Consider the following 22051-nt stretch of genomic DNA (forward strand, 5'->3'; position numbering starts at 1 on the left):
TCCTATAGCCGTCTGTGAATGGCAGGCCTGCTGCTGCTACGCGGGCCGACAGTTGCCATGAGGAATTCCACATTCAGACCGATTATGGTTGCCGTGACAAAGTCCTATATTGAGCCGCTACTGGCTGACACCCAAGGTGAAAGAATACAGGGGTTGAGGGGTTTTTCGCCTCCAAATTGATCAATTATGCTCCATGATGACGTCAATGCAGCATCAACAGGGGGGTGGGGGGGGGGTGTTCTAAATAATACACCCATAGATATGTATGAGAGAGCAAGGTGAGAGCTCTCCACTTTGTTTAACTCAATAATCAATAATCAAAGGAAATAATTGTTAGATTAACTGATGAATTCAAAAAATAACTTAGGTCTTCAGACTTGAGTCTTGTAGCGAGTCAACAATATTTGCTTTTAGCTTTGACAACTTGTTTAGTTATACATTTTTTGGTTTTATTCCTTACAGCTTTGTGCGTTTTAAATTTAAAGGTGTGTTTTTGTTCAACAGCGTCCTTCTCAGGTTTTTTACACCCCCCTCTAGTTAAAAAAATATATATATCTTAAAAAAAAACGTAAGTTAGGGCACATTCAAAAAACAGTTTGTTCCCCCCATCAGCATTTTTGTCAACATATTCATTAATCAACACCTGCAGTAACCCTCAACTTCCCCTGAAAATAGCACCTGCCTGCCCTCTAGTGACTCGGAGGAACCAACCGCAGGTGGTTTTCCCTGTATTCTGATTCTGATTCTAATAATGCCACGTTGACGACGAGGTTGCACGGACCGTCAACCAAATGCCAGTGTGCGTGCTTGGTTGTCTGGTTTTCCCCATGACTGCACTCATTCAGATGAGCCTGAACGCCCTGTTGTTGCGATCAGACTGTGGCACTTAAGGTCGAGGTCTCGATCTTTATTTTTATCTCCGACTTTGGAGGAGCCGATTTGGAACATGAATTATTCAGAAAAACACACAACTCTCTGTGTCTCCACAAAACAGCCTATTTAGCCCGCTGTTTTCAGCCTCCTAGAAACTCATTTTTATCTTCCTGCTCCAACAGATGCCTTGTTGTCCTCATGTTTGAAGGGGGGGGACAAAGACAGGTTGTTGGAACAGGCTTCTGTGACATTATGAACATGAAGTATTGAGAAACACACACAACTCTCTGTGTCGCCACAAAACAGCCTATTTAGCCCGCTGTTTTCAGCCTCCCAGAAACTCGTTTTTAGCTTCCTGCTCCAACAGATGCCTTGTTGTTGTCCTCATGTATGACGGGGGGGACAAAAACGGGTTGTTGGATCAAGCTTCTGTGACATCACAAAGAGCACACATGGAGTTCCATGACAGGCGACAGACACATTCCGTTGCTCGAGAACATTTGTAAATAACCTTTAAGTAATGTGAAACACGAAGCCCTGCTGAATAAAGCCATCCATTCCGTGTGCTTCGCCATCTTGCCGCCTTGTAGTGAAATTGGCAGGACAAGAAAGTGGACGCTGGGACACCGAAGGGCCCTTCTGTCTTACAATGGACTGCAGTAGCAACAGGAATCAGCTTTGGTGCAGTGCTGTCGCTGCCTCCTCAGGCCGAGAGTGCACATTACACCCTCCCCTGCCTGCCTGCATGAGGTTTCAAAGCCGCATTAGAATACCAGACCATGTATTTCTCCCCCCCCCCCCTCCCCGTTAGTTGCGAGGGCCTAATCAGTGAGTGGGTGGAGGTCGAATAAAGGAGTGAAATGTTGCATTAATCACTCCTCCTACTTTATATTTCACGGCCTCTCTCTCACTGCCGCCCTTCCTCCTCAAAGCTTTTCGTCCCCATAATTCTTGTTCTCTCCGTCCTCCTCCTCCTCCTCCTCCTCCTCCTCCTCCTCCTCAGTAGGAACAGTATCAGATCTCCTCATTGACGGAGGGTCGCCGCCGGCCCGAGCCCACTCCCAAGTCTTATTGGCCTGAGAGACCCAGGGGAGACCTTCTCCCCCTCCTCCCTCACGTCCCCCACGCCCCCCACTCCTTCCCCCACCACCAACACGCCTCTGGTGCCGCACCTGCCGCTTTCATCCGCTCGCATTCCAAATTCTCGTTCGTCCGTCCGTCCGTCCGTCCGTCCGTTCGCTTCGCTTTCACCTTTTCGCGCTCGTAACCGCTTCCCTTTTATGCCGCCGTTAAATCACCGCCGCTGGCCAGGATCCCGTGAGGCCTTTCGCATTTGGCTCACATCTATTTCCCCCTCCGCTGCGTCAGTTGATCCGCGGTGGTGTCGGAAAGGAGAGGCAGGTTTGAGAGCAAGTTTGCAACGGTTCGTCCAGTTTATTTATGCAGGTCAGAAATCTAACCGTGAGGAGGTGAAAACGTACTTTTGTGGAACATTTGGGTGAGAACGCGATTCGGGCAGAAAGACCAAACAGTGCAAACAAACACTGCAGGCTTCCATCCAACTGAAAAATGATTATGATACTATTACTACTACTTATCATTATTATTATTTATGATATCGTTACTGTGTTTTTAATTACACCTCATGGCTTTTTAAAGCTAGGTGGAAACGTGGAAACTCCAACTTGGCATCGGTTTTACCCGCAGGTTTCTGCAGGTGCTAGTATATATATAATAATAATAGCAGTAATGTCCTTTCTTTTGTGTTTTTCTTTTTTTTTCTTTTAAATTGGATTTCTAAATCTCATCATCATTCACTAACACTCATTTTGTATTTCAGCCTGTTCACTGCGACAGGGGTTTCCTTCTACATGGTTTAATCTTGTACCCAACAGTCTGTTCTTTCCATGTTCCACCTGCTCGTGTGTGGAACATGGCCTTATTAACCTGTATCATACATGCACGTGAAATGTATGTATGTACTATCTATGCTTAAATGTATTCTAATGCATTGTGCAAATATTACTTAGTGACAATCGCCTTTTTAATAAATATTTGTGCATGACCATGCTTGCTATATTTCAAAGTGTCACCACAAAGTAAAAAAAAAATTTTTTTTTTTGGTTGTTAATGAATCCCTATTTGCATTTAATGCAGATTGCTTCTCGAGTAATATTTGCTATGTATGTTATAGATGTTGTCATCACTGTCCCCTCCCTATAAACCTTCAAAACCCCCCTCTTAGCTCTGCAACCTCGACGTCACCATTTCCTTTTCCATTAAAAATCTATTTTTCCATTACATTGCTAACCAGTCCCAGATGCACAGGACAGTTTTTTTACCCACTCTGTCCTCTGCGTCCTACATCCGTCTCCCCTGCGCCGCTGTGCTCCACCGGCGTGATTTTTAAAAAACCGCCAGTGAGTCAACGTCGCTTCACTGGTGACATTTTCCTCCGCGACTCTGAACAAACGCTGCATTTTTTTAATTTTTTTTTGGTCACTTAATCCCACACCATCATGCTGCCCGCAGATACTCATCGCTGCATATGGTGCGGAGATCCACGGCGCAAGTATGCAAAAAGTGAGCTTGCGTGTGTGTGTGTGTGTGTGTGTATTCATGGAAGAAGAAAAAAAACAAAAAACAACAAAGGCTGAAGTGAGCGATGTTCACTAATGTGAGGTGGGAAAGAGTCACACAGTGTGATTCATGCAACTCTGTGTCAAGCATCCTGTTGCTGAGGCTCGAGGCTAGCGCTAGCTCTCGCTCTAAGCCCTTACAAACTGGACTTCACACAGTTATGGATTTGCTCTTTTGTTAAAGGACTATTCCAAAATAATAATGATAGTAATAACAACAACAATGATAATAATAATAATAATAATAATAATAATAATAATAATAATAATAATAATAATAATAATAATAACTGCAAGTATTAGCTTCTTTACTGGACCACACTTTGGCCTCGTTCAGACTGCCAGGCAAAATCCCATTTTTCGCCCACCCAGATTGAAACCGGCTCTTTTGTGGTCTGAACAGTCACAAATCACACAAAATCCGATTTTTGCAACACGGATTGAAACCACCTGCGGGAGGTAGTTTTCAAATGGCATTTGGACAAATGCGTCTCAGTGTGAACAGATCCAATCACACTGTCCGTGACGTACATCACTCTACGCAACGCGAGACCCAATGCGCCACAGCAGAGGGCGCCGTTCCCACTGTGCGGAGCTGTAATGTAATGGAGCACACAGAAGAAGTAGGAAACTCATTGGCTCATCAGTCTGTGGGGCGATACTGTAGCTCCAGTCAAGCCAAGCCCCAGGGCCTGTACCGCAACAAGTGCCGCAGTCGCAATTCTACGACGTCACGCGCTACGCCCGGACGATGCCTCCGCTCCGACGTCCTTGCTACAGCAACCTGTCAGATGGGTCAATAATGTGGCCCAGTCTGAACAGAGCCAGATCCCATTTGGACACCTGCTAGAAATAGTGTGGACAGTCAGCCCTGAAAATTTGATTTTTTGGGGGGGGATTTGAGAAGGAATCTGATTGGCCTGCAGTCTGAACGCAGCCATAGAATGGAGTGAATTATTTGAGATGCATTGGCGCTTTTTATACTGTGATAAATGGTAGAATTGGTTACAGTAAGTATTTATACAATGTGGAGGCATGAAATAAAAACCGGTGGCTTCCCACTATCCTGTTTGGATACTTGGCTCACTTCCTTCCGTGAATGGCCATCACCGCTCCCGCTTTGCTTCCTCTCTGCCTCTTCTTACTTCCTGTCCCGTGTCCTTCCTTCCCTCCTCCTCCTCCTCCTCCTCCTCCTCCTCCTCCTCCTCCTCCTCCTCCTCTTCCTCAATGTCTTCTCATGTCACACTAACACCGGTGTGTCCATCCCACCCTCAGGCCGTCCTCTCCAGTCTCTCCCGCTGCGTTGTGTTACTAAAGTCTGACTGAGCGGAGGGAGGTACGTACGGGGGTGAAAACAGAAAAAGTCGCCGGCCGCAGCTCAGCTAGCGCTGTCGCCGCTCCTCTCCGGCCGCTGGCCTCTACTTCTGGCTTTTGGCTTTAAGGGGGCGCAGTCTTGTCTTGAGAGACGCGGCAGCTTCCCACCCTCTTAGCGCCACAACGCTCCCATGAGCGTGGGAGCCGCATCGCAGGGCAAAAGGTGAAAGGCGGGCAAGGTTTGTGAGCCCTGCGGCATGACGCCGCGAAGCGAAACGTTTGCTTGCACGTCGTAGCCCGAAGACGCTCGGTGCTGCCAAGTAGGGGGCGCCGCGGCCGGTGCCGATCGATGGCGCGTTGCGACGCTTATTCTGATAATATCTTTGATTGCGGCGGCAACCCTGATCCGAGATTACAGCCTATAAGTGGTTGCTGCTGTACGCTGTAATCTGTAACTTATTGATCCGGTCAATCTGCCCCCCCCCTCCCCCCGTGCCCCCAAGTTCCCCCAACCCCCCACACAATCCTCCTTTCGTGTGTGTGTGTGTGTGTGTGTGCATGCGAGAGCTCCAATCAGCTAAGAGGCACAGTGCAGCTGATTTATTAGCTGTGCTTCAGGGATTGATGGTGCACACGCAGCTCTCTACAGGCGCAGCTGAATGTGTGTCGCTACGCAGGAGACGCAAAAGGGAAAAAAAAACAGCCACACTCACATGTGCGCCGCTTAAAAAGAAAAAAAAAATTAATAACGATCATGTAGCTGACATAATGTTTGTCTCTCATTTCAGGTTCAAAATATTTTAGATCGGTTTCTGTTGTCTTTTGTTTTTGCATTGAATAGTGCATTAAATAGTGCATTAAATAGCCAGTTCCTTTTAAACCCAGCGACCTGGATTTCTCTCTGCAGTATCCAGTATCCACAAGGCTGGACAATTTGAGCATGACATCATGGAGGCCTTTTGATTGGCCATCCTAGTCAATGCCATCCCCCTGAAACGAATAGCGACAACACTGACGTCACACAGTCACCATAGCATAGCATATTTGCTGCATGTTAGGATTCCACAGAATCGCAGCAGAAAGTCACTCAAGATAAAAAAAAATAAATAAAAATTTGTGAATGTTCCAATATGTGAATAAAAAGAAAGGAGGTGGGGGATAAAAATAAATAAATAAATGTGACCCAATATGAAACTCTTGCCGGTGTTGAAACTTCTCAGCCGAATTGCCGATGTTCTCCGGCTCGCTTTGCATTTCCAAGGCTTTCGTTCGATTCTCGGCTAACTCATCGTGCCGGTCTCTCGGAAAAGCCACGCTGCAGTATGAGCTCTGCTCTCTGCACCCCCCCGGCCCCTAACCACCACCACCACCAGCAGCACCGCCCCCCCCCTCTTTGCACCAAGTTTTGAGGGAGGGTTTGATACCGGTTGCACATTCAACAGGCGCAATAGAAAGACATCCTGGGCATCTTTGTCAGGCGTTAAACCGGGTGTCTTTCTGCGGCAGTTAAATTCTTACTTTTCAGAAAAACGGCGACAAAGCATTACAAGTCCTCTTTCAAACATCAATACCGCCTCCAGGCAGTGTTTCAAAGTGTAGCTTTTAAAAAATTTGTCGTCCTGGTTCTTGGTTCTTGCATCAGCTCCCCTGTATCTGTTTTGTACGGCACGTCCCGGTTGAGTACCCGCAAGCTGAGAGTGATGCCACACTCACCTTGCAAGGGCAAGTCCTTCCCTGGGAAGTGTTGATGAGTGTTTAAAAAAAACAAAAAAAAAACTGTTGTATTGTGTGTCAGTGGTTATGTAGGGTATTGATTTATGGTCGCTTACTGTTGTAGTCATTGTGATGAGGGTTGCAAGGTAGAGGTGCCCTTTGGTTCTTACCTGTCAGCTCTTCTGTGACTCTGCCAAGGACAGCACAGGGTTATTTTTTTTTTTTTTATGTATGGGTGCTGAAGAGAGCGATCGCATTTTGTCAGCTAGCTTCAGCGTTTGTCACTTGTACCGCAGCTGTTAGGCCGTCTAAATTTAGCACTTTACTGAAAAGCTGCAGCCAGCAAGCCCAAAGCATCCGACCAGTGATTCTCTCTTTTTTTTTTTCTCTCTTTTTTTTTTTTTAAACGTTCCATAGCTTTATTGGTCCAGGTTTACCATTGTAAACACTCAAATCAAGGACTGCCTCAAAATCTGGCGCACTGGGACAGAGCTCATTGTAGAACATGACAAGCACAGACGCGGACGGCCCGAACTTTGAGGAATCCAGCGAGCGTGAATCTAGTGCAAAGTCTCTATGTTACGTCAACAGCAACAACCTCTCACAGGACTCAATTCAAAATGGCCAATGTCGCAAGGTCACACACTGAAAGAGGCATAACGGTGCTAGCGTGCCATTGGATAGCATTAGCATCCCCTCTTTGCCACGTTTTAAGTATGAAATCCTTTCGAATAAATGCCAAGACTCCATTAAAAAGGACAAAAAGAAATACATGCATAAAACAGAACAATCCCGTCAGTAATGAAGGATTGTTAGCATAGCATGCTAGTGTTCGCATTTATCTGAAATAGAAATTTAAAAAAAACAAGAAGCTCTGCCCTAACACAGTGAATAGAATTTGTCAGAAGACAAAACTAGTACAAAGCACTTTCTGTCTTTCTGTCTACCTGATAACAGAGGTCTGCCAGTGATCACCTCCCCTGTTATTGTTGTCATTTAGTGTCTAAATCTTGAGTTTAGAAATCTCAAAATCTAGAATTATAAACAGTAAAATCTCAGAATGGGGATTAAATGAATGGAAATGTGTGTGTACGGGCTCAGCTCCAGATGATCTCTCCATCTGAGATTCCCAAAGGAACATTTGCTTTTGGGAATCTCAGAGGCGGTCCGGTGAATACAAATGTACACCCGCTGGACTCGTGCATCCTCTACCCTACACAGTTGATGGCAGTGCTGTAGAGCGCCACCCTGAGTTGGCTGAGGGATATTGTAGACTTTGATCGCTAATTTTCGTAACCAATATTCCTGTTTTGTCCTGTCTCTGTCTGTCTGTCCATCTGTTTGTCCCTCCGTACATTTTTCCGTCCGACTCTCGTTCTGTTTCGTTTTGTTGGTATTTTTTATTTATTTTTTTTTTTTTTGGTCTGAAATATTTTTTACTTGGCTGTTGCCTGTTTTGTTTTGGTTTTTTGGAAATGCTTATACACTGTGAACAATGGTTTATATTTTGCAATGCTGTGGCGACATAACATAAATGAATGTATCACTCCATTCCTTTTCGTTTGGTTCGGTTTCATTTTGTCATGAAATTTTCTGTTCCCGTCCAATGACACGCATTCTGTACACATCAACATGTTTTCGCCATATGATGCTAATATGGACGACCCTCCATATTCCCACTAACCTCTCCCCTCTGACCTGTGCTTGTCCATTCATGTAGCCCCGGGTTATGAGAAGTCCCGCAGTCTCAATAATATCTCCGGGATGACGGGCGCACCGCTGCGCCTCACCCCCATCACCAACTCCACCTTCGAGCCCTTTGAGCCGCCTGGACTCAGGCGATGCCACTCCCCCATTCCCTCCATCTTGTAGCATAGCCGTGGGGACACAGCGCAACAAATATCAGCAACAACAGCAACAATTATGAATCTGTTTTACTGTCATTTCTGGTGAATGCGCAGAAGAAACAAAGCAAACAAAACCATTCTTCTCAACAAACAAAAAAAAAAGACTGTCTCATGTAAATCATACTTGCTGCTCTCTCATCTCCATCACTCCCATGCACTTATAGGGATAACGTTAAATCATCATTCTCTGAGGCAATAGGCGGTTGAAGACAACAGCATTAGCAAAGCCTGCTGACTAAGCTCAGATAGACGCTTGAGCAAATGTGCTTTAAAATAAATCCCCATGCTAACACGCCATGCCTTACTAACAGGGATAGGGGTCTAGGTTAGCTTAGAGTGACATTATAGCTGACTTAGCTTAGCGACAGATATCCGTGTGCTACATCTTCCCTGTATCTCAACTGCACTCGTCGCAAATGCTTTAAGAGTTGTACTTAAGAGTAGCTTTTACGAACAAGAGACTTTTTTCAGTATGTGAGCCTGAAAATGCGCACATTCACGCACAGAAACACGCAATGCGCAAATGCGGCATGCAATTCGCTAGAAGCACCTGAACGAGAAAAAAAAAATAATATAAAAAAAAATATGCAGACTTTTTTTGTACAGTTCCTGTCAAAAGCATATCTCTTAGAAAGCACCTTGAACAAAAGAAAATGTAGGCGGTAGATGTGAAATTCCTACATTTAGACAAGACGTAGATGTTTGGAGTTCCAAGGCTGTCGATACACGTACCTAGATTACGTTCACCGTATTCCTTTAGCACAGCATCGCCATCGAAAGCCCTACTACTCCCATTATCATTATTATTATTATTATTATTTGTTAATAAATATATATTTTTAAAAAGCAGTTGCATCAGGACATATGACAGAGGTGCCCGGTCGAAAACCCAACGAAGAGCTGCAAATCGAAAACATCCATTGTCCAACATCTTCATTTGCATCGGCTGCAGGCAGAGCTGAGATTTTATCCCCCGTCTAAAAATCTGTTAAGTTTTCAATGCCCGTGCTGTAATGGCCCTGTGCAATAAGTTGTGTGTCTTGAGATCCTGGAGCTGAGGCTGAGATCAAGTCCAAGTTCCAACAGGGAGGGCAGAGTTTTGAAAGTAGCGTTTAATGTGAGAAAAGCTTTCGAATCGTCATTGACATCTTTCTTTTTCGTGACCACCCCGTTTTGTTTTGGTTTATCCTTCCTGATGCTCAGGGCTGGGACAGTCATTCAGAGCAGACTGTGTGACTAATCAACCATTCAAAAGAACTCTAGTTCAGAAAATCTTTAGCCCTACGATGGCTAGCTAGTCCGTGCTTGACCTCAAGACCAAGAGTGAGATCTCCACCTCGTAAGACTTTGCCTGCTTTAAACTCAGGCTCACCTGCTGTCATTCTTTCACCAAGGCCTACAGGAACAATTTGAGATGAGACTAATAGTAACACTCATGCCTGATGTCCTCTGAGCTACAGCTGGCTGAGGTCAGAAGAGGAATTTTGGAGGCAGGAAAGTGCAGCTAGCCTGGCTAAGAGTTGTTGGATTGGCAGAGGTTAAAAACTGCAAAAACTTATGGCCTGAAAACTTCTCTTGGGTCCGTCCAATGAAAAGCTGTCAACGTACAACCCGTTGCTAGCAGTTTCCAGCCCGCCCACAGTCCTGCTACGCTAGGCTAACAAGTCGCTCCTTGAGCGAACGTGATCGGCAGCCCTTGTTTTTTGAACTCCTGCACGGTGGCGGGGGTAACTGTCCTAGACATGGCAGCTAAGCCCGAGGGGTGGAAGTGTGTTTATCCTTAAGTCTGAGTTAAGTTCATCCCGCCATCGTCAAACCTTCACCCGTCATCGTCGCCGCCGCCACCACCACCACCGCCGCCATCGCCATTGCCGCAGAACGCCGTCAGCGTTGCGACGTGCACTGACTCCAGTGTGACTCAGCCGGCAGTGGCAATATTTTTAGTTTTTCTCCCTTTTTGGCTTCTCTTTCTTTCCCCCCTTTTTTCGCCTCTCCCGGACCCCTCCCCCCTTCCCCCTCCCCTCTCCTGTCCGTCCATCTTCTCTCCCTTGTTTCCCTGCTGCGGCCCGTCAGTAGGAGGCACCGTGAACGGCTACTGGAGCGACAGCCCGTGGTAGAAGAGGAGCCGGCGACAAAAAAAACACAAACAAAAAAAAAGTCGACGTGGGGGACGAAGAGAGAGGAGAAAAGACAAAAAAAAAAAAAGAAACAGAGAGAGACAGTATACAAAACATAGAAATATGCAATGTAGATACGAGAGAGAGAGAGAGAGAGAGAGAAAGAGTGGGAGAGACCTGTACGTCTCTCCTCAGATCTGAGTTTGTACGGGCGGCACACGTGGTGGTGTGCATATGGGGTTAGCGTGTGTGCATTTGTGTGTGTGTGTGTGTGTGTGTGTGTACATGAGCGTGCATGTGTGTGTGTGTGCTTGGCCAGGCCTGCATCTACCTCTGTACCAAGATGCACAAACGGAAGCGCGCTGTCCTCCTCACGTCAACGGAAATGTCTCATTTCAGTTTTTTGATGTTTATTATTACAGTGTGTGTGTGAGTTCACCTTATGATGTCATCGCTCTGCCGCTTTCCTCTGAATTTGTCCGCCCCTCCCCTCCTCGATTTGAACATTTCCTTTTGTCTTACGCAAAAAAATGTCCTTTTTTTCCGCCGATGTTGCTGAAGCGCAAAGGTGTCGCAGGCGCTAGCGGCACGCGGCGTCACCGCGTGTCCGTTCAAGAACTTCTCACTGCTGTTGGAACCGCCTGGTCCTCATCTCTTGCTCTCACCTCCCTGCATAGCTCCTGCCGGGGATGTTGATCTGTATTCAAATAGCTATAGAGAGGCAGGGGGGTCTGGGAGGGGTTAGGTTATCAGCAACTAATTCCACTAGAATGTTCTGCTTAAGTCCCTTGTTGATACTTCCTGGCTGCCGTGTGGTGGCATCCATAAGTCCTTCCCATTGGCAGACTGTTCACTCGGAGCTGAGGGCACCAAATGAGGAACACCTTGTGTGTGTGTGTGTGTGTGTGTGTGTGTGTGTGTGTGTGTGTGTGTGTGTGTGTGTGTGTGTGTGTGTGTGTGTGTGTGTGCATGATTGGAGACAGAAAGGTCCAGGCTCAGATGCTGGAAGCCGGGGAGGGAGGCGGAGCCGTCCAACACACCTCAGTTTCAATGACAAACCTGTTTTATTTGCACCAGTGAAATATACGAGAAACAATTTGGATAGTCACAGATAGATTTGAGATTGATAAAAAAAAAAAAAAAAAAACAACAATATATATATACATATAGATATATATGTTAATAGCGTCTTTGGGGCTATAGCCGCCTCCCACGGTTTCCAGCAGAGGCCTTGCGTGAGCCAAAGCTTCCGTACGTTGTGTATACGAGCCAATGAGGTTCGATTCCGCCGGAAATTCAGGATGGAAAAACCTTGTCCAAAAAAAGAAGAAAAAAAAAAAATCCTCCCCAGGGGAAATCTGTGTAGGACTTTACTCAGGTCACTTTTGGGAAAAATTACACGGACTCTTTAATTTTTTTTTTTTTGCTGTTGCCCCGAACACAAGACCTGCTTCAACTGGGGGGCCGCTGGTCCAAAAAAAAAACAGATTGTCCCCAGGAACAAAAAAAAAAAAAAAAAAAAACGGCTTTCGGCCACCGGCCGCGTCGGCCGAGCTTCGGTTCCAAGCCTTGCTAGAAAGTCTGACGTGTGTTTCTGTAAAAAGTCGCCTACCACACACACACACACACACACACACAAGCGCACACACGCACAGTTACCGCTGAACCCGTGCGTCATTCCTCACCATCACACCGCCTCACCCCCCCCCCACCCCCACCCCCATGTTCCGAGCGTGTCCACCATCCCTGATTGGCCGCTCCCATCGCGACGGTGTACATATGTAAAGTTTACAACTCGTAGATGAATCTGCATGGGTTCCCATCGCAAGCAATAAGGTTCCTGTTATGACTACTGACATCAGGAGGTTTGATAAGACTTTAGCGTAATGAATGTGTATATATACATATATATATATATATATATATATATAAACGGCAACTTTAGACTTTACTACGAGTGTGTATGGATGTGTGTGCGTCTAGACGCGCACATGTGCACTAACAAGAGCATGCGGGGACGAAGAAAATAAAAAAAAGAAAACAAAAATAAGAGTAAATCTTCGCCTCTTTGAATGCGAGAGGCGGACGGGGGGCTGACGTTATGCATGCGTAAATGCTATGATGCTATTGGTCGAAAAAAAAAGGGCCAAGTTAGGTACTGTAACAGGGCTGGGTGGGGGTGGGAAAGTTTATTTTTTCAGGACGGGACGGGGTTACATTTCTAGTAGGTCTTGTATAGCTGCTTTCTTATTGATCTTGAGAGACTTATGATAAGAGAAACACGTTAATAACCGTAGCTTGTGTTTTTTTTTTTCCCCCCTCTTTCTTTTCCGTTTGCCTCTCTTTTCACAGAGAACTGTTCTGAAAGCCCCGTGCTTATCAGATATATGCAAAAAGAAGCAGTAACTGTGAACTAACGTTATGACAAAAAAAAACTAAACAAAACAAAATCCAACTTCTTCCGTCATTGCCGTCATCAAACCCTTCAACCCCCTTCCTGTCCTAACAGACATCTTCTGTCCGTCTTGCTTCCACTCGTCCCGCTTCTTCCCGCTTCGACATCCCCCCCCCACCCCCAACGTGTTCAGTGCCACGTCCCCATTTCCCCTCTGTCCCGTCACTTGGCTCTGCGCTCAAATTCAAATGCAGTGGTTTAAGAAGAAGGGCCCCTCAGCGACGTGCGAAGGTTCAGCGCAGCCTCCAAAAAAAGAAAAAAAAAGAAGATCAGGAGGACGCAGGATTGTCCGGGACGGTAGTTTAAGACAGGAAACAAATATTTGTCAGTGTTCAGTCAAGAATCTGATGCTGCAAGTCGACTGAAGGTCAGAATTCGACACAATCAATGGATGATAATTTGGTAAATTCCCAAATCCCAAACACACAGATCCAGATCAGTTCGCTTTAGCCTGACTCGATCAGTTAGCCTGACTCGCTTGTTTTGTTCGTTTCTTCCTATTATTTTCCCGCCGCGTCTTCAAACCCCAATTTGACCCCCTTAAGATATACGTAAACGCGTTTGTTTTTGCACACAGGTCTGAACTGGCGAAAAATTTAATAAAATGAAGAGAAAATGGCAACATTCTACTCTCTGGCGCCCCCTAGAGGCGTCCAAAAACACGCAGATCAGCCAATCGTGACTTTCAATAGAGTAAGATGTGATACAATGCAACTCTGAATTTCGCACGTTTAGCATGTTCAGACAGGAATCCGATGCTGCAAGTCCAGCAGAGGTCAGAATTCGTCACAATCAATGGATGCTAATTGGGTAAACTCCCAAATCCCAAACACAGGGATCCAGATCAGTTCGCTTCCTGTAGGTGTCGCGCCTCCGTCATTTTTAAATTAGCCGGACCTGGATTGGTCTTCACCACATGAGGTCTCCCGCAGAGTGCATGGTCGTTCCACACATTGCGGCCCCCCGAGACTGAAGGAGGCTGCGCTGATCTCTCCGCCGAGCTCCTCGAGCAAAGATCACTGCGGGCTCATCGGCTCGCTCCCTCTCGCCGCCAAACATCACCAGCTCCCCCTCCCCCATTCCTCCATACGTACACTCACAACTCAGGTATCTCTTTCTCGAGCTCTCCTTCGCCCCTCCCCATAGCCCCACCTCCACCCCCGCCACCTTCACTGCGCCGCCTCCTCCGCCGCCGCTGCTCCTGTTCGCCCCGTATTTGCGAGGTGTATTGTATGCATGAAAAAAAGAAAAAAAAAAACGAGAGCAGGAAATACGCAAGGCGCTTTTCTCCTCCGCTTTTGATGTGCTCTGTTCTGTGGCCCTCGGCCCCCCGGCGCCACCCTTGCTTTTCTTGTACAGCTGAGCGTTTCCTGTCGGCAGCCCCCTGTGTCGTCCACTCATCTGTTTTCAACCTTTTACTTTGACAAACTGCCCCCCCCTCCCTCCCCCAAAACCCTTTTTTTATTTTTCCTGCACGGGACTTTAAAAACGCTCCCAACGCGCCATCAACTCAGCAATCCCCAGAGCCTGAGGCCCGGCAGCAAGAACCAAAAAAAAAAAAAAAATGGGATTGAGCGAAACTGGAGCACCTTCACCAGTGGAAACGAAAATAAAGAACTTGTCGGACTGTGGACGTCGCCGCCGGAGGGAACAGAGGCCCCGGACGAATGACAAGGACTTTCCTCCATTGTTGTTGGCGGGACGGAGGGCAGAGATGCCCTGCCGGTGGCCGAGTGTTCTGAGGGGATGATCAGCGGGAGGAGGAGGAGGAGGAGGAGTTGGAGGAGAAGGTGGAGGAGTGGTGTGAGGAAGACAGAAAGTGTGGTGGTGAGGAGGAGGAGGAGGAAAGAAGCAAAAAACAAAAATTGCTTCCCCATGTAAGAGTCACTGTCGCTCCTGTGCAACCGTCTTGTCCCCTTGTGTTGTCGTGTTCCCTCACCTGTGTGTACATGTATGTGTGTGTGTGTGTGTGTGTGTGTGGGTCAGTGTCGCCGTGACGTTTTGTTTCATCCTTTGTGTTTTTGTCTTGTCCGCCACACTTTGTGTCCCTTGTACTTTCTTTTTTTTTTATGACTATCACTGTTAGCTTCAGTTAGCCACCGTGTGCACCCACACCTGGGCCAAACCGGCCTCACGACCCCTACAGCTTGCACCAATGTAGAGGAAGTGTTGTCCATCGTGCAGCCAAGTCAATCAGATGCCAACCATCTGGCCGGTGCAGTAAACAGTGCCTGACTGATGGACGTGGGATTGGGCTTTTTTTTTTTTTTGGCCGAGGTCTGGTGGTGCAGGACCAACACGCCAAATGAGAGGTTCAACCCTCAGCTTTTGGTCGAGGTTTTATGTTGGAAGGTCCCATCCTGGTTGGCTGCCCGTCCTCTCGCTCATCTCACAAAAGTTCAGGATCTCCATTTCACTTTTGGGCCAATTAGCGGACAAAGATTCGTCTTTCCCAGAGGACCGAGCAGCCCCCCGAGGACGAGTGGAGATCGTGTCTGTGTGTGAGAGACTTACCCAGTGGAACGTTCGTGCGCGTGTGTGTGTTTGTGTTACGTTCAAGCTTTTTGGCTCTCGTTGTACTTGCATGTCAGCTGGGCTGAGCGAGAGCTTCCTACTAATGTGTCTCTTTCTTGCTTCACTGGTCCATTTTTGCCTTCTGCCTCACTGGCTCACAGTATCGTGTTCTAACAGCTTCCACTGGTGCCAAGTGTTCCTCACTAAACACCTCCGGAAACGAAACACTAGAGGGCCGTTTTTGGCCCCAGCCGGTCTTCAAGCTGGTGTTTCCTCTGGTGTCAGCCACTGGCTCGTTGTACCCTCTAGTGTCCACGCATCGCAATTGGCGTCGGAGTGTTTGCAACGTGATCTACGTTGAAGGAAAACGGATTGAGTTCCAAGTAGGATTATTTAAACCAGTGTCTAGTTCAGAGTTCAGGGGGGGGCAAACTTATTGACTGGTGGGGCCACAATGGGACAGAGGGGCCTATAAAAATGTATGAGGGATTGGCAGAAAACATGTCATGTAGCTTTAACGTCAACTGAAAATGAACGAAAGCCACGACAACGAAATATGTATCTTTGAAGCCCCACAGCGTTTAGCTCTTTATTGAAATGACTCTTAAAACACTGAAAACATGGACGGAATAGAGTTATTTTATGACTTACCTACTATTAATAGCATTTCTTCAACTTCGGCCGGCCAGATTAAAAAGTTTAACCGGCTGCGTATGGCCCCCAGGCCATGGTTTGCCCACATCTGGTCTAGTTTCTTTTATGAGATGAGATGGTAACTGGAATGAAAGGAAGTCTTGTGTGTGATGCTAAAGGGTACAGCACCAGGTGAAATACCAGAACGGAGGTTTTTGGATTAGAACCGCCAGCCATTGTAGAAGTCATTACATTTCTCTACTATTGGTCAATGTCAAGAGGAGGTGTGGCTTCTATAATGGCTGACAATGTCACACTTGTTTTTTGTTTTGTTTTTTTCCAATGCCTCATTGCCAACAGTATCATTGGGTTTAAATGCAGCGGATTGAGGAAAGTTAGCATCAGCTCTTTGTCACAGTATAAACTACTCATCACCCATCCGGATCATTGACTAGATATAAAGATGGGTGGGGCTTCCGGTTTCCAGAAGGAGGCCAACGCAGACGTGCCATGAAACCAGAATTTTATCTTCGGACAGAAATGGCCACCAAAAATGGTTGCAAAAAGACTACAAATGATTGGCTGCCGATATGGAAAAGAGCACTAAATTCATACCATTACGAACAAGCTCAAATTGTTGTCAATCAATAGACAAATGGGGGGGGGGAAAAAAAACATTGAATAGGCTTCAATGTTCATCTTGTCCAATTTGGCCTGTAAAATAAAGCCCAGAAAGTTTGTGAAGCGAAGTGTAGTAAGGTGAACTTTCCAAAAATATGAACTATTATTTTCAGCTAACTGTTGCATGAAGAGGACTGACTGATTCTGTCTCTTGCTTGATGCTTTTGGCAAACAGGCCCTACTGTGTTTGGTTCTCAGAAATATTTGAAACCTTCCCATGAAAAAAAAAACAATTAAAACCCAACAATTGGAGAAGGGATTTTTTTTAGTTTTGTGTGTTGTGTTGTGGTCTTTGGTGTTGATGGGTAAAATAATATATAACCTATTTTTGTAGTCCATCATTGGTGGTTTCTTGCCAGTAATTGATTGGTCCTTTGGAATCTCCAAATTGGTGAACAAAGTGAATAAAGTTTGGTTGCCCAGATGATTGACGGCAGTAAATAACAGCGGAGCTGTATCAAAATGAAAGACAAGATTATTTAACCCACCAGCATCACCCCACTGACCTACAGTAGGTCGTTTAAAGACGGACCTTGACCCTCGATGAGCGCCAGGCCTGAGTCGAACTAAATCAACTCAGAAGTCGAATTAACACCGATTGGCCTCAATGCGAATCAATGAACGCAATCGAATTGAGAGACTCGACTTTTTTTAACCGCCCGGCGTCTGAGGGTCCAGGAGTCCCCGCGGGCCTCGCTCAAGTCTTTTTACGACCTTGTCTCTCTTCTTTCTCCCCTCTTCCAGTGCTGAGTTTCTAAACGCATCCTCCCCTGCGCCAAGAGGGAACGCGGTTAGACTCTGAAACCGCTGCTCCTCCGTCCCTCTACCACCGGCGGCCGATTTTTCACGGTAGCAGGAGGGAAAAAAAAGGTTTAGAAAAGGACTCTCTGCAGCCGGCCGACAGCGACCCCCGCAGATCACCGCGACCGATGCGACGCCCTGATTCATAGCCCGTTTGAGCCGACCCCTTAAAGACGCCGACGACGACCGCATGGAAGCTTCCAGCATGGCAGCGGAGGCCCTTCAGCAGACCCTTGCAACCTTTCCGCAGATGATTTCTAAGCTATACCGTCCTCCTTTGTTCCTCCTTTGGTCCGTCCCCATTACTTCTGGCAATTGAAGCACTATGCAAGCTACAGGGTTTGGGTCCACGGCGATGTCCAGCAGCTTCCAGCGGCAGTCCGAACCCCCCACAGAACACCCTACACCCCCAGCGCTGCTACTGCTACTGCTGCCCGGAGCTGCCCTGCTTAACCTCCGCTCAGCTACGGGACCTCTGAACTGAAAACTATCCATACATATCAGATAAAAATAAATAAATAATAACATCAGCCATATCACAGCAGTAGAGTCGACGCGAGAACCAGGAGCGAAGCCAGTCCGACGTGGGAGGGAATTGCTCCGTAGGTGGTCCTAACGCGGTTCTTTTTTTCTTTTCTTGAAAAAAAAAAAAAGAAGGAAATGACTGAAAAATAATTTAATTTCATTTTTGCCCCCCCGACCACCTTTTCTGGGGAGTGTCTGACGAGATCTCCGCCGCCCTCTTTGCCCTGCATCTCCAAGCTCCAGCACCGCTGCTGCTACCTTCCTGTTGACAAACCTGCATGGCATGAATGAAATCAATTAAAAAAACAGGAAGAGGGAGAAAAAAAAAAAAAAAAACTCTGACCGACCGGAAATCAAGAGAGGAAACAAAAGGGGGGGTAAGAAGGGCGCAAAGACATTTGATTCGTTTATTTTTGTTATTCCCCCCCCCCAAACAGAGTGTGTGTGCGTGTGTGTGTGTGTGTGTGTGTGTCGGAACAGCATATGGCTGCAGCAAATTGCTCTCCCGGAAAGGCATGATGGATGAGGCAGAGTTGTCCACCCCCCCACCCCCACCCCCTTTCCAATGCCCCTCCTCCCTCCCCCACCAGCCCCCTCTCGGACACGTGACACCTCCGGGGAGGCAGGTGAGAGACACGCAGTAGCCGACAACGGAAGGACAACAACGGAAAAAAAAAAGACAGAAAAAAAAAAAATTCCGAAAAAACACTTTGAGTGACAAATTAGAAGTGGTTGCAAAATTAGAATTGCGTTTTCTCTTTCTTTTCTTTTTTTTTTTTGCCTTTTTTGTGGGACAGAGTGGGGGGGGGGAACGTTATTTACCAGCATGAAGATTCTGCATGACTTCTGCAAGCCATTCTGATCTCCCTCTCGCCGATAACAGGGCTAAAAAAAAATTTAAAAAATGTAAAAAAAAAACAGAAAAAAAATTGTCCGTCGTTTTAGGTTCGGAAAGGAATGGTTTGGGTTTTTTTCCACCACCAAAGGGCAGCGGAGTCCAACGCTCGTGTTCCTTCAAAAGAAAAGGAAGAACCTGGAAGACCCCGACCTCACCCCCCCTGATCCCTCAAACCCCCCCCCCCCCCGGAAATCTCCTCTACAAGTATTTACTCTGCTACCACGAGTTCCTCTAGTACTCCTACTACTACTACTACTGCTACTGCTACTTCTTCTACTACTCCGACGACTTGCACTTCTCATCGGGCTGCTACAGTGCTCCTTCTTCTTCCTCCTCCGTTTTCCTTCTTTTCTCTACTTCCTCTTGTAGCCTTTTTGGGTTGTTTTTTTTACAGAGTCATTGAACTCATCGCGTCTCTCCGACGGCAGCTGTGAGTGCGTCACCACCAGGACCCGGGACTTTCAAACTGCCGTTGAACTGAAAAAAGCCTCCCTCCCTCCCTACTCCCCCCCCCCACACCGTGGCACTTTTTCCCCCCTCCCCCGCTCCAGGTCGATGCAAATATTTACCCGCTACCCGCTCCTGTCTGTACTTCCTCATATGAAATGGTACAAGGTAACTGCCTCTTCATTCGGGGTCTTTATGTTTCTGATGACGGTGCAATGTTTGTCTTTTGTTTTGTTTTTTTTGTTTTTTTGGTTGGGGAAAAAAAATTCATCGCTCCTCTTCGGAATGATGCTTTTCTAGCTTTTGCTGCCTCCACCCCATCACGTAACACTGACTTTGCCATAGGCCACGGAGAATCCTCTCAAGTCAGTTATTTTCATCATTTTTGTCGGTTCATTTCAAGATCGAGATGACCATTTTGAAATTTTAACCGAAATAAATCTTCCCGGATTGTGGAATGTCTTCCAGATTACAAAGAATATATATTTTAAAAAAAAATGTTTATGTCCTCAAATGGCGGAAAACCAAATTGAATTTTGGTGTGAGAGGCAGCCGTCTTTAACACAATCAGCTCAAATCCCCTCCTGACATCAAGCACACTCCTCTCCAGAGAAGACTGGCGAGGAATGTGACTGAAGACGGAGTATATTTGACGGTATCATTTTACCTTAATCATTTCTTGTTTTTCACTACATCATTTTCTCTTTGTGGCACTAACATTGATTTTTATTTTTTGGTTGTTTTGTATTGACTATCGCCATGGATTGCATTTCAACCCAGAGAAAGGTCTTACATTGTGTTACTCGCTCATTTGTTATTTTACACACCATTATGCAAAGCACTAATATCGATTTTTAGTTATGTTACTGATTCTTATTGCATTGAATACTATGGCAATTATGTTTTGTAGTAGCCATCATCATGGATTGCATTTTAACACAGGTCAACATCTTACGTGGTATCATTTACCTTATCATTTCATATTTTACACATTTAAGCCCATATCTTTAGCATAAATGTTGATTTTATTATGTTTTTTGTTATTATTAACTACCATCATGGATTACATTTTATCAGAGAAAGAACCTACATGGTATCATATACTTTGCCATTTACTATTGACACATCATGTCTGTAGTTTTAGCACTAATGTTTATTTTTAATCATGTTGTTTTTTAATTACTTATTATTATTATTATTAACAACCATCATGAAGTACCTTTTATTACAGAGGATAATGTTACATGGTATTATTTGCAGGTACCTTATAACTGTCACTTACTATTTCACACATTTTTATGACTCAAGTTAGCACTAATATTGATTTTTAGTCATCGGTATTTTTTACTATTATGAACTATTATCATAAAATGGCATTTAATGACAAAGGAAGATGTTACGTGGTATCATTTACAGCACTTGTGTTTCTTTTTTCATTCCTGTTTATTAACCATCATTTGAGATGTTGGTTGTTGTTGTTTTTTCCGAATCTGTGGCCCCACCATAAATGTTTCGAAACACTGGAGAAAGGTATGAACAGGCTAGTCTCGAAAAGAACAAGTTGGAGTGTTGTTGGTTTTTGTTTGTTGGGTTTTTTTTTCCACTTCTTCACTATGGAAAACATCAGTATTGCATCCATGTGTCTGTTGTATGCTTTTCAAATGTTTGCAGCAACAGGCGTTCAACCAGCTTGCTCGCATTCGTAGCCCTCACAGCATTTAAAAACAAATTTCCCGTAACGGTTCGCAGAGGACGCCGAACGTCAAATCTGTGTTTTGCTACTGACGGACGAGCGTGCACGTCCAAGCGGCCGTGCACAGATTTTGCGAAAGGGCCGGCGTAATGGGAAGGCACCAGTCCAGTCTGCGTGTCTGTGATGGCAAAGCCAAGTCCATTGTTTTACAGGACAGTACTCACACATTATCTGCGTTAAACTCAGTTTCGTTTTTATACGACTTACTTTCAGTCCTGCAGTGTATATGACAAACAGCATACTGATGATTTAGTCTTCGTCTCCATTATTAGCAATAGCAATAGTCTAATAATACTCTTGCTAACATGAGATGTTTGATGAACACAACAGATGTGGTAACCAAGACAAAATGTGTGTTGTCCGTTTTTGTCACAAAAGACGTCCAAAGACGTCAGTCCCTTAGTTAATTTTCCCTTTAATCCTGCTATTCTGTGGGAGTCTTGATGAATTGCAGACAGCCAAAAAAAAATAATAATAATAACTCAATTAGATAAAATAGGGCCTATCTCAGGAATGTTCTGAAGCCAGGAAGTGAAATTATTTGCTCATTTTTAAATCTTACCTGTGTCCCACTGTCAGTATTGCCTGTCTTCCTAAAGGTATGAAGTACGGCTTCAGAAGTGTTAAACAAAGCCTAAAACGTTGTGTACTGTAGCTCTACCAATCTGCACACAACTCTGTGTCAATGTCATTCATTTATTTCGACACTTTTTATTCCTTCTGGGAAAAAAAAAAATGTTTTTCTTTTATTTTTAAAAATGTAGTTTTGGTTTACATAGAA

The 22051-nt window shown here is 45.6% G+C and overlaps 1 protein-coding gene across 5 annotated transcripts in view; it reads left to right on the plus strand.

Moving 5' to 3' along the window:
• Positions 1-18172, plus strand: part of LOC142892214 (voltage-gated potassium channel KCNC1-like) — a 59498-nt gene extending 41326 nt beyond the window's left edge. Inside the window, exons 5-6 of one of the 5 annotated variants that reach the window (XR_012927391.1) lie at positions 10520-11504; positions 11543-11838. Coding sequence is in view for 3 of the 5 variants with exons in the window: in XM_076032204.1 (XP_075888319.1) it covers positions 12916-12980 (65 nt within the window). In the remaining 2 variants the exon portion in view is untranslated. Of the gene's footprint in view, positions 1-10519; positions 11840-12915; positions 13342-17590 lie in introns of those variants that run through there. The other 4 variants (XR_012927392.1, XM_076032206.1, XM_076032204.1 and 1 more) reach the window with 4 other exon arrangements.
• The last annotated feature ends 3879 nt before the right edge of the window (positions 18173-22051 follow it).

Source organism: Nelusetta ayraudi, unplaced genomic scaffold (genome assembly GCF_046127955.1).
Source record: "Nelusetta ayraudi isolate G7.1 ecotype Tasmania unplaced genomic scaffold, CSIRO-AGI_Nayr_v1 ptg000034l, whole genome shotgun sequence".
Classification (NCBI taxonomy): domain Eukaryota; kingdom Metazoa; phylum Chordata; class Actinopteri; order Tetraodontiformes; family Monacanthidae; genus Nelusetta; species Nelusetta ayraudi.